Source organism: Plectropomus leopardus, chromosome 3, assembly GCF_026936395.1.
Source record: "Plectropomus leopardus strain MGB_pleo_1.0 chromosome 3, ASM2693639v1, whole genome shotgun sequence".
In the NCBI taxonomy this organism is placed as follows: domain Eukaryota; kingdom Metazoa; phylum Chordata; class Actinopteri; order Perciformes; family Serranidae; genus Plectropomus; species Plectropomus leopardus.
The window spans coordinates 10,715,999-10,729,158 of record NC_142178.1 but is presented as its reverse complement, the minus strand read 5'-3'; the positions used below and the strand labels follow the sequence as shown (position 1 = coordinate 10,729,158).

Sequence of the window (13,160 nt, the reverse complement as noted above, 5' to 3'; positions counted from 1 at the left end):
GGGAGAAATATGGAAATATTGGATGGGGCCCTGGCTAATTTTTCAATAAATCAGCACATCTGGCCCACTAAATCCAATCTTTAGTACTGGTGAGCTGTGAAATTAAGCTTCAGATGATTAGAATCTGGATAAAGCACAAAAGATGTTGGATCCTCGTTGAGAACCAGAACTGCATGTTAGGTGTCCGGCTGAACGGCTCCGTAACATCCATTTTACTCACTGTGTGGCTCTTCCAGGGGGGACTGTAGCAGCAGCATTAATGTGTGCTATTTATAGGATACTATACATGTGTCTGTAAATGCGGGTGTGTTATACTGTAGATAGAAAGATATATAAATGACAGGATAAGTAACTCCTTGTACACATTTTTTTATAGCAGAAATACAAAAATAATGACTTTTCATCTCATTTTTTGGAACTGGCTCTACATCCACACAGTAGTACTTAAGACACATGATCTGTAAAAAAAAAAAAAAAAATCATGTTCTTCCTCTTCGTAGTGCTCAGTGGCATTTGCAAGAACTCACAGCAGGTGATCGAAAACAACCAATCAGAGCTGAGGAGTCTCTTAGGCAGCTGTCAATCATGTCAATAACGCTCAAACTGTCAAACCTTAGGCAGTGCTTATCAAATATAAATCAAGATTCTGTTATTTCACCGCCCATTTCTCTCCTCGGATGTTTTCAGAAACATATTTTAGGGCAGTTGTTCCCAACTGGTCCAAAATATAAACAACACGTTGGCCTAGAACACAAAGACATGAAACATAATGCAAGAATAAACAGAAATGGCACTTCAAAATAAAAGCTTTGTGTTGAACTGTATATATATATTTTTTTAAAGTGTGTTTTTTACAAACTTGACATGTTAACGAGTCACTTGTGTAAGGTTTAGGAGTAAAAACAGAAAGTTTGAGACTTCCGTGTTGGAAACAGACGATCTGAAACAAAGCACTGCCTTTTGGCCAAATCAAACTTTCTCATTTCACAGCAAAATAGTACACTAAAATATGTTTCTAACAAAAACATTTGAAATGACAAATATACAATGCGGGTGCACAATCTTGGCATATTTGATCAGTGCTGCCTGCTTTGACAGTTTGACCACAGTTAATGACCAGTGATTAGAGACTCATCAGCTCTGATTGTTTGTTAACCTCTAGCTGTGGTACATTTTTTAAAATGCCTTGAAAATGTACTACCAAGTGGATTTTGTGACAGTTTCAGCAAATATGCCAGAATTTTTTTTTTTTTTTCATAAAATTTGCCTACCATAGCTTTAATGAGTCCATACTTATACCATCAAGTGCTGATAACACCCCCTATAAGGCTGATGAAGCTGATTAGAATTAATTTTAGGATTGGGTATGGATATATGGCCTCTCATAGAAGTATCATGCAACAAGTCTTCTTCTACACCCTCTGAAGAAGTCAAGTCAGGTGATGTTGTAATTGGACCTACAGGGGGCAGTTTAAGGCTACACTGTTGACACCTATTAAAGACAACAACTTCCTTGTTCCCTGAGAAACAAACATGTTTAGTTTCGCGCTCTTTGACACTCCAGCAACGGTGTGAGACTGTGCGGAGAGGAATTTCTGCTCATTGTGCCAACATTTCTGTAGTTTTTAACTAAAAGTAATATAATCCAGGTTAATTAAATTTCCGTGTGAGGGGCGGGCATTAGACAGAACTTGTTCGGTGTAGCCCCATAGACGAGAGAGGAGGGAGGGAAGGAGAGAAGCGGTGGAGAGAGTCCGCCAGTGTGCCATCCAGTGCTGAGAGCCATCGATGAGGAAGTGTAATTGAACCTGCTGTGTGGAGAGAGGACAGCGTCTCATCTGTGTAGTTCCTGGAGAGAGCGTCACCCTTCAAAACGCGCGGACTGGTGGCCATATCGCACTGGGAATTACCGGGATGTCCAAGTGGATGTCAATGATTATTTGCCTTAATGGCACGGAGTCAGTGGCACCTCAGCGGTAAGGTTTGTGGAGAGAAGGAAAGAGGAGGAGGAGGAGGAGGAGGAGGAGGGGTAGACAGCCTGGCAGACAGGTGCGACTCCACAGCCTGTTTCATTTTCTCTCGGTCCTTATAAGTAGAGCCATGGATACCCGCAAGGAAAACAAGGTAAGAAAAGCCATGAAACCCAAAACGACGAAGCGAAAAGAGAAGAAATACAAAACCGGGAGGTTTATTAGACGGAAATCGCTGCGGTCTTTTGGGAATTTCATGGGAAGGATCCTTAAAACTTTGGGCACTTTGGCGCACTTTGGCGACGCGGAACCGCCGGACGCGGAGGACGACGACGGCGGCTTCGGGCAGAGCGCTTCAGGGGGGTTCAAAGACGACTGTGCGCAGACCCCCAGGGAGGGGACCGTGAAGAAGAGCTCCACGGTGTCCTCCTCTCACGGCTCGGTGAAAGACAGGCTGTCGTGGTGCCACGGCGACAAGACCCCCGGGGTGCTGGGACTGAAGAACCACGGCAACACCTGTTTCATGAACGCCGTGGTTCAGTGCCTCAGCAACACGGACCTACTGGCCGAGTACCTCGGGCTGGAGCAGTACAAGACGGATCTGTGCCACCGGAGGGTGAACGGGGAGGTGAGAGGCGAGGAGCCGGAGCCCGCCAGGGGAGAGGTGACCGAGCAGCTGGCGTCGCTGGTTCGAGGACTGTGGACCCTGGAGTACACCCCGCAGCTGTCTGTGGAGTTCAAGGTGAGGACACAGCGGAGGCACAGCCTGTGTATCAGTTAGGTGGCTGCTGATGCCATGGCTTTGTTTGTTTGTTATTTGTTTGTCTCGATGCCTGTTTATCTCAGTGGAAAGCACGCTGCTGCTTCAGTCACAAATATTCTTACATGCCATTGAGAGGATGGATTTTGTAAAGAGATAGATGCAAGGGTGGGGGTCACAAATGAAACTAGTATTTGGCACAAACATCCACTTGGACTCAACAATGAACTGATTAGATTTGGGTTGCCATATGTCAAAGGTTAGCTGTGACCTTGTGTCTATCTCATTCCCATGAATGCAATATCTCAAGAGGGCCGTGAAAGAGTGTCTCCAAATTTGGTACAAACAGCCGCTTGGACTCAAGGATGAACTGATGAGAATTTGGTGGTTAAAGGTCAATGTGATTTCACGAAACATGTTTTTGACCATAACTCAAGAACCCATGCACTAATTATGACAAAATCTCACACAAAAGTCTAATTGAATGTAATGATGAAGTGATGACATTTGATATCCAACAGGTCAAAAGTCGAATTCACTGTGACATCATCATGTTTTGCAAAACCTCTTTTGTGGCCATTACTCAACGTCATATCTCAGGAACAGAATGGGAGACATTTGGTCAGATACTGAATTGGTGACACTAATCTTGGTTGCTGACCCTAAGAGTATGCCGATTGTATAAATCTTTTGTTCTGCTGGAGGGAAGAATTTTGTGAATCATCTGTGTTTTCACAGACATGTGTGTATATTGCAAGTGCAACCCTTAGTGGTTTGCAGAGGCATACAACCACAAGGCAGTAATTCTAACAATTCTTTCTAACAAATTTTCAATTTTGTTCTGGGAACTTGCTGAATATTTTTGTTAGATTTGAAATGTGTTTTTTTCCAGTTTATTCAGAAAGGCTATTTTCCTACCTGAACAAAGCATGCATGGGCGTCAGACCCCCTACGGGCCCTGAAACCCCCAGGTCAAACCCCATGTCAATTGGTTTGTGATTATTTCATTACCTGCACGTTTGTCTGGTCATGTGCTCTGCAACAGCACAATAAAACCAATATCATTGGGCCTCAAGGCATTTAAATCAAATTACCACAAACAAATTGACATACAGCAAACCTGGGGCCAGGTAGTATTCTATCTTAGAGTGGTGGTGGATTTCTGGGTCTCTCTAGACATACTATAATTAAGCTGCCTTGAGTTGTGTGCTGCAGTCAATGGGTACTTGGAGAACACAGGATACATACTCAGTGCACAGAGAGAGGGGGTCAATGGGGGTTCAACAGGAAATTTGTGCCCCGGGGCCCCCCTGTGAGCTATTCCAGCAGTGAATAAGGAGATGCAATTATCTTCAGGTTAGATTACTTATTCACATTCTTCAATTGGAATCTCCCCAGTTACGAATCAAACAGTTTATTTCCCTCAACACGGTCATAATAGCTTTTGTGTATCCTGTGCCCTGCCGCTACTCAGCAGCAAGCCTACCAACACAGCAGGCATGTGTCTAGAGGATTTTGAAGGATTTGTAAGCAGTATAATCAACTATCACATATCTATATTGACAAAACAAATATTTAAAGAACAGGTGAGCGCTTGTTTGAATGTGGTTCAAAGGGCAACAGTCTACCTGTGTCCCCTTTCCACTCGTAAAAGGTGCACAGGTCATGTGTTAGTGTTTCATGTGAGGCAGTAATAATAAAAAGACCTCACCACTTTGCCACCCAGTTTCAACATTTTATTATGGTTTACTGAGCTAGTGGTAGTTTTGTTTGTGCGTACGACGTGGTTAATGATTACACCACTTGACTCACCTGTTCTACAATGCAGCACTTCAGGTGGTTCGTCTGCATTCCTGGACTGGTATGTGGAGTGCTGGGGAGTCACGCATTCCTGTCTTATTTACACAAACTCTTTAATGCATGTGATTTGAGTTGCAAAAGTATATTGCAAAATATAAGGCTGTTAAAAAATATATTAAATCAACAGGTGCTCACACACTGAAGACTTCTTGCTGTTGCAGTCACTCGTGGTTGTTGCGAGCCAGGGCTGCAGGGTTCCCTCTGAGCTTGACAGTCAACCGGTAGGCTTTCTGAGTGATGACTGCTCTGTAGCATCCACAGACAGCCTGGGGGAAGTTGTAGGGGAGTGGGTAAGCAGCATGTGTAAAGATACACAACAGCACAGGCACTGGGAGACGGTATTAGTGGGTTAGCATTTATAATGGAGAAGGTAGATATACATGACTTTGCATGCAGCTTTGTTCCTCAGCGACAACCACGACTCAGTAATAGATTAATGATGTGTGTGAGAGAGAGAGAGTGCAGTGTGTTCCAAAGCTGTAAGGGAAAGGTAGTGATTAACACAGAAGAAGATGCTGTTTTGATCTGAAAAATTCAAAGAGGCATGGTGTTTTGGATCATTAATGCCACGGGCAGCTCCACTCACTTGAGCCTCTGTAGACTTTTGATATAATAAAAAGTTTGCGGAGGGAAAAAAACATCAAGTAACACAAGGGCTTTCAAGGATATTTAGGTATGGATTAAAGGCCCTCAATGTAGAAATTAGGAAGTATATTCAATAAAATTACTCCCTTTGAAGCTGCTCCTGGTTACAGTGTGCACTGCATGATGAGATTGATTGCTCTGATCAGAACACTGGTTTTGCACACAGTGCAAAATATATTAAGAACGTACTACGGCTCGAGGTCAGCTATCTGACTGAAATAAGTGCTCCCAGTGAAGGGAGTTAACCCCAAAGTTACTTTGGCGCCAGAGGTAAACAACTCTTCCCTGTGCTTACTATGGTCGGGGAGCTGAAGCAGGAAAGGTTAACATTAGTATCAACTGACACCTGAGTTTTGATTGGCTGTATCCATATTATGTGGATCAGGAATAATTACGCTCGAATCAACCCAGCCTTAGGAGAATGTGAAAAAACTTAAATAACAGTCTTTCAGATTTGGATTGAGGCTATTGTCTGATAATTTCTGATGCTTTTTCATTATGCATGTAAGACCCTAAATTTACACGCTTTAAAGTTCGTCTTTGGGCATTGATAAAACCCATCTGTGCTCATCAAAAGAACACATTTTGGTTTTTTTTCCCATGAAAAACCAAGCAGCAACCTCTGAGGCTGAGAAATGAAGCCAATGCAGAAGTGCCAACAAAACTGCAGTTCACTAAATGCCCACTTGCGGCTGGCTCCAAAACACAGTAAATCCCCATGAAACGCCAAAATTTGGTAGTTTGTTGTCTCTTGCAGGCAGTAATATAGTCACAGAAGGTGTGATTCAGTCTCAGTGCGTCTGATTCAGGCCCTGTGTAGTAAAATGGGTTAAATGGTGGCTGATATCAGTCCCTGTAATGGCCACTCACGGAAAGGAAATACTAAATATTATCCTTTGAACATAATGTCAGAATGTGCAGCCTTGTGCTTAAATAGAAATAGTCACCCGTTCCTCTATTTGCTCAAATACCTCTCATCATAGTTGGCTGCAATAAAAAAAAATCCATGTCATTCTCTCTCCTTTTCTCGCCTCGCCCCATCGCATCGACACAGTGATTTGTGTCTGTCTGCTCAGTGCAGGGTGAAGCAGGAGAGAGGATGTTTACTGTAGCGAGCGCATTCAGCCTGGAACAGGAGGATGCCCCCCTGCTGAGGCACCTCCAATGGTGTGCACTCACAGGGACAGAGAGAGTGGGAGGAAGAGACATCGCTGGTAAACAAAACTATATCGTCCCTCCTGTGATCCTCGTGAGACCCCCCCTCATCTGTAATCGGAATGAAGGGACAGACAACTTTGACAGCTGATGATTGTTACCAAATCTCTCCATGTTTAAAGAGAGGCGCTGGCCTGTAATTGGAAGCAGGAAAAGAAAGTTTTGCAGTACTTTTTTCCACTTTTTTTTGTTCTGGGGATATTAGGAGTGAGTAGGAGTCATGGGCCTTTCAGCAGAAATCACAATATCTCAACTGAGGAATATCCTCAGGCTTTGCAGCAGGGAGTCAAGTCAGTATTTTATAGTTTGAGTCGATGGAAAACAAGTTTCGTTCTGTTTTCTTGGGCTTTGACAAAACAAAGTGCACTTATATTCCGCTTTATGCAGACATTAAATTATTTATCCACTGTGTAATGTCTTTTTTTTTTTTTTCTCAAAATCGCATACACTAAAGGGTGTGAAAAGTTTGATTGTGTGATTCACTAGATGTGGGAACTCGAGAGTCATGCACACTCATTAGATTCCTAAAAGTCTGACACTTTGACTGATATGAAACCTGATACCGAGTGCCGCTAAGCTTAGCACTTACAGTGATCATCCTAATGGAAGTGCTGCATTTAAAGGTCAACATTTCTGCCACAACTGCTTCACTACACATTTGACGCTGATGAAATCTAAAGGGACGAAGTGTCCTTTTATTGGTCGCTCCAAAAGTTGTCCACATCAGTTTAACTCTGCGAAAGCACGAGCTCATTCTTCGTAATGCCCCTGACCTCAAGGATTTAACATCACAGTAACTACTTTTAGAAGTTGTAGCGTAGGACGCGTTTTTTTTTTTTTTTAATGCTTGACAGGATGCAGCTCTGTGAGGCCGGAGGAGCTCAGCCGGGGAAGATGAAGCCTGGTGTTTTAAGTAGTCTTGTTTGTTCTGGGAGTGCAGGCAGTGTGTGACAGTGAGGCAGGGGCAGCGAGACTGATGGTTTGTTTGTCTTTTTGTCGTCTCTGCTCTCCTTTCAAGGACCACTCTCGTTCTCACTCGGTGCTAAAGATGCATGCATTGTTTGTGGAAAGACACGTCGCTGTGGGGATATGTACCACCTGGACTCCATGCTAAATTTGCACAGCAGGGCTGCTTCTCATTTCAGTTTGATTGTGGCAGTTTTCAGGAGAAGCAGATGGAGGAACTTTTTTTTCTTTTTTTTTTTTTTTTTTTTACTTTAGCAGTGTGATGCTACAAGATTTTCTGTTTTTAAGCACGCAGTAGATATGATAAGTGTTTCCCACGCGTTTACTTCATTCATGGCAGGCTGCTAAAAATCAAAACATCTGCTGCCGCAATAGATTTTCTATTTTTGGAGCTGGACCTTTCATTAGGAGCACTGTTGAGATATACAGTTATTTATAGCACTACACTGTCACAGCATGGTGCGTACTCAATGCATGGATGAAGCAGTAGAATGTCAGGTATATTGAAAGTGAAGCTAAACCCTTCATTCTTCTGGGCCTAAACTTGGAAGTGATTGACTGATCAATTATCCACTGCCCAACTCACAAACTGCTGCTGAGGAAAAAAAAAAATCATGGAGAGCTCCACCTGTGCTGCGTTCACAGATCTGCAAAAGCGTCTACATAGAGTGCCCCAGGAATGACGTTTTTCTTTTTATGCCAACCCAGAAGCTAACATCACCCTGGTCCCTTCATCAAAAAGCCTATGAGATTTTTCCATTGGATTTTGGATCATTGCAGAGAACAAGTTCTGTGGTGAACAAACGTTTATGATACTTACATGTGTAGTTCAGCAAGATAATCTTAACAAGTGAACACCACTTTTAAGATTTTTGAAACCTGAATACTATTGCCAGAAGTAAAACGCTCTTGCTAGGCTAAAACGAACCACACTACAGTCTATGTAGCCGCGACGAGGCTGTGTTCGGTGCAGTTCGGCATGATGACGTTCTGTAGATACATAGAGGATTCAAAGTTTGTGAATGGGGTATTTGCTGATGCCTTTTATGTCGTAAACCCTAAACCTCTTTAGTCTCCTCAGCTTGTGTTAACCACAGACCTTATTTAAGGCTTCTAACTGAAAACACACTCAAAAAACCCATTGACTTTGAGACGAAGGATAAAGCGGTGCTGAAATTCTAATGGATGTCTGTGTTTTAGGACTCATTACTGGGGTTCTCTATTTAAAGAGGGGACACTAAATGACAAACAAACATAAAAAAAAAAAAGAATAAAAATTTTTTTTTTAGAATTGTATTACATAAAACTCCATCACCACACATAGACGTAGTGTGTGTGAAACACTTTAGCGGCAGACGTGGGGCAGGAACTGCATCTCATCTCTTGAAGTGAGGTAGTAATGCTTCAAACACTTCATCTCACACTTATAAATCCAGACCACTTACAATTACTGTAACAGAGCCACCATATGCTGTTTGAAAGCAGCATGCATTCCCACGACTCAGTGAGCCGCACTCCATTATACCTACACCGCTGTGACAAAAGGCAATAAAAGAAACACACGGAGAAGTGTGTCTGCTGCTGTATCTGTGTAAGCACTACAATATGAGACCATTTTCCAGCAGGTTTATTATCCCTCCCATGATTTATGTTACCGAGCCTGAACGACACGCTGAAGGAAGCCATGGGAATAAATCAATCTTTAGTATTATGGGATGTGATGCTGCGGTCACAACATCATGGGGATGAATTTTCTCCTTTATCTCAGTGATGGAAACAGCATATATGTTCATGCAGCTCCTGATACAGCTTCCCAGAGTCTCAGTTGTGCACTTGTGCACACAGTAGCGTATTTACAGCCTCAGCTGTGAATCCTCCTCAGAGTATCAATTTCTCAGTTTCAGCAGAGCCCTGGGAGCCTTTCGCGGGCTGTAAACCATTCAGAGGCGATTATTTCCATCGCATCTCATCCCTTCTTATTTCTAACTGATCGCCTGTAAATCCCACGCCGGGGACATCCGCAGACACGCAGGCTTTGTTCGGTCTTGACTTGCTGGCACCTTTATCGAAAGATTTCCAAGCTTCTCAGAGCCACAGAGAGAATATAGGTCTGATTCGGAGACGTGGCATTTAGATTTGTCATCAAGAAGTACCTGCCTGCTTTCTGTTGTACTGGAGAGAAATCCAGTGTGGCCTAAGATGACACAGAAATAAAGTAGAGGGAGATAGTTTAGACTTGGAGAGGATGGCAGGTGGGGGAGGCGGGGAGGCGGGGAGGTGGGGGAGGCGGGGTAGGACAGGTGCTGCACTGCTAAAAGAGGCTCATCTGTGTGTGTTTGTGTGTGACAGCCGGAGCTCAGCTGGGACTGATTAGTGGAGGGAATTGTCCCTACATGATAGAGAGGAAAGGAAAAGAGAGATAATAGAAAGAAGGGAAATAAGAAAGTTTGTGTGTGTGAGGCAGAAAAAAGATAGATGAGACACAGCATGAGAGGAGAGAGAGAAAGAGGTGTGTAAGTGGAGGCTGTAAGTGATGACTGTCCTGCGTCCAAAGGTGAGCTGGCAACACCAGGCTGCTGAAAAATGAAACAGCAAATGGAGCAGCCAGTAATGACAGATTCTCTCCAGCCTCATTCCAGACACACCTGTGGAGGGAATAGTTATATTGTGTGTGTGTGTGTGTGTGTGTGTGTGTGTGTGTGTGGAAAAGAAGTGTATGCAGTCGCTCTTAGGTCATGCCCTAACATAATTTGTCAGCATCATTTGCTGTCCGTCAGTGAGAAATCCATCCAGGCCTGTTTGGCAGGCCGGACCACGATGAGGTGAGGTGGTGTAAATGGGTTTTTAGGGAGAGAGAGAAGGGACATTTGCGTGATGTATGTTTATAGTAAATTCCTGGCCTGCCAGCCCTCTGATCCGTCATTGTTTACAGAGTGGGAAGATGGATGTGGGGAGGGCACGGGGAGGTAATGGTGTAAGGTGAAGCAAGAGTAGTAAGACGGGGCACTAAAACAGACATCTGGGTGTGGAAGCAAAGGGAGGTTGCCAAGAGTGCAGCCACTATCTCTGCTGACCGCTGGGAGGTCATGACCCCTGCTCTGGAGACGGCGCAGGCTTACAGCTGTCTTTTGTCATTCTGTTATCTTTCTCCTAATGCTGTCTTCTTCTTTGTTGCTGTCTTTGTTTGTAGAAGAGGGGGTAATCCTTTATTCTTTTGGTTTGTTCTTTTTGCTACCTGGTTTGGTTTGGACAAGACTTGGTCTCACTCCCAAGATGTCAAAATACAATGCTTTGGCTCTGTATCCTGCATCACTATAATGATGCTGAGAACACCCTTTGGACCAACTCCAATGTAAACCAGTCTACATTGTTCAAAGAAAATCAATACAATTGGTGTAGTATAAAGAGCACGGAAGTCTGCTTAGGGCGGGTGGGAGCAGAGCTGGATGGACCCAGCAGGTATAGGACTTTGACCCTTGAGACTGGTGTTTGTGTCCTGCGTGAAATTAGATGTCAACTTTGAGTTGCTTTGTCACATCAGTCCATGTTTGTCACATGAATGTGCTCAGGGTGACCATGGATCCTTTAAAGGTTTTTTTTTTAATTTCTCCAGTACACATATAAAAAAAGCCATTAAAAGTAAATTATTGGATTCATTTCAGATTGGATGGCTCTTAAATCGTTATTAGTCATGTCATCTTGAGAATTCCTGGTTTTGGCAATGCAATTTTAACAGCAGAGAAACACTATTCGACTGAGGACGTCAACAAAAAAAATGGGTAAATGCAAGTGTAACCACAGATGGCTTGAAAACATTAAGCTGGTGCCTGGAAATGCTTACAACACCACCTGTGCTGCATGTGGAAGGTGTTACAAACTTGGTTCAAGGCGGTGGAATCACAGCAGTATCATCAGTCATTTTACCTGACAGTTCATGTTGAACTGACATCAATGTGTTTTCTTTGAAAGAGTATATTTTCACACCTAGTGTGTATCTCCATTGCAAATTTGGCCTTATATTTGATTTAAAGAGTCATCAAAAGGGTCTTAAAATATCTGCAATATAAAAAATATCTGCAATATAACCGTTTAATACTTGTAGACACCCTGGTACTGACATGACTGCTTTACTTTGCCTCTGATTGGCTGACCCTGACATTTTTACCATGACCAGTCTGTCTCCTCATACTTAAACCTAACTAATCCAAATAAGGCAACAAGTACTGGTCATTCATAGGAAGAGTAGGGTGGGTCATTCCATCGCTATTTTAAGATTCACAAATTGGGGTCCTCCTCTTAATCATGTGAGTCTGCGCATGTGACCTTCTGCCGACCCCTTCTGCCTTAAGTTACGCTGCAGAAGGTTAGGCTTCTGCCCAAGCATCAAAATGTGACGAGTAGGGATGTGATCATGTTGGTAATATAACCTGAAACCAATTCAGAGCCCCCAAAACTTCGTTTCAACACGTTTTTCTAAAATAATTTAGCCTTTTGGTGGAGTTGAGTTTCAGTTCAATAACTCCAGGTGGGAGTGAGGTATCAACATTGATCTTTAATTCCAAAAACACTTAATGAAGAATTCTGTCAAATACAAACTATACTACTGTACTATTATAAACAACCAATTTTCTAAAGGAAAAAAAATAGCTCTAAATTATGGAAAAAATAGACTCCACAGCTTTGTTCCACATGCTCTGATCTGAAGAAAACAACTGATGAATGAAATCAATAAATGAAACAAAGCTCTCTGCAAGCCAAAGTAAATTAAGCGAAATGCAGCCTGAACCCAGCACATCAGGTCAGGACCAATCAGGGACGGGTGGGTTGAGAATCAGGTCTAGACTGATCAATAGTGCTCACATAAAAAAACTCTCCGCTCTCCCTCAAGTTGACCCTTACGCCCACCTTTATCTTCTCCTTGACTGCCTCCAGAGTGTTTGCCCAACTTAAGATCCCACAGGAGCTGTGCTCAGGTCAGCTTTGAACACTGCTGATGTTTACAGAGCGACTCCACATTTTCACGAACCTGCAATTTGTTTATCTGTCTCTGCACGCATCCTCGCCATCTCATTACTCTGTTCTCTCCCTTTCATTTCTCCCTTTACAAGAATTCAATTAAAAACGACTCGATGCTGGGGAATACAACCTCACCACTTTGCCGAATCTTTTTTAAGTGGCTTTGAGGCTGCGTGGCACATGTCACCAGAGACGCTTGAGAGACAACACTGTAAACAGATATGAAAAAGATGAGCGAAATAATCATCCAAGACTTTGACACACACACATACACACACACACACACACACACAAACAAATGGGGGGGGTAACAGCAGATGAGGCCATGGAGAGGTCATCCCCTCGTCTTAATGAAGTCGTAACCTAAGGTTTCTGTGTCCGCTCTCACCGTAACCTTGGAAACTGTCTGTGCTGTAGTGTTTTCGCCCCTGTTATTTTGTCGGTGGCTTTGCGAAACTGCACTCTCACTTTTCATGTCGGGGCCAGCCACAACAGCGCCGTCCTTTTTTGATAAGGGAGACAGAAAACAGGTCTGTTGAAACTCCGCCAGCGTCCCTCCCTCACTCCTCTCCTCCTTTACTCCACCGCTCCCTCTCTCCATCTGTCCCTCATCCCTCCATCCCCTGTCAGTGCCTCCTCGTAGCGATGAAGCTCATTAGCGGGCTGTCTCCGTCAGGTGGATGCAGAGGGGGGGTCCTCCCGCCTGTTTATATTTAGATACTGGGATA

General features: G+C 43.5%; 1 protein-coding gene across 1 annotated transcript in view; it reads left to right on the top strand.

The window, feature by feature from the left end:
- The first annotated feature begins 1,539 nt into the window (after positions 1-1,539).
- The window catches only part of usp43a (ubiquitin specific peptidase 43a), a 159,718-nt gene continuing 148,097 nt past the window's right edge, over positions 1,540-13,160 (top strand). The window contains exon 1 of the mRNA XM_042485616.2: positions 1,540-2,712. Coding sequence (XP_042341550.1) covers positions 2,101-2,712 — 612 coding nt within the window. The 5' untranslated portion in view covers positions 1,540-2,100. The remainder of the gene's footprint in view (positions 2,713-13,160) is intronic.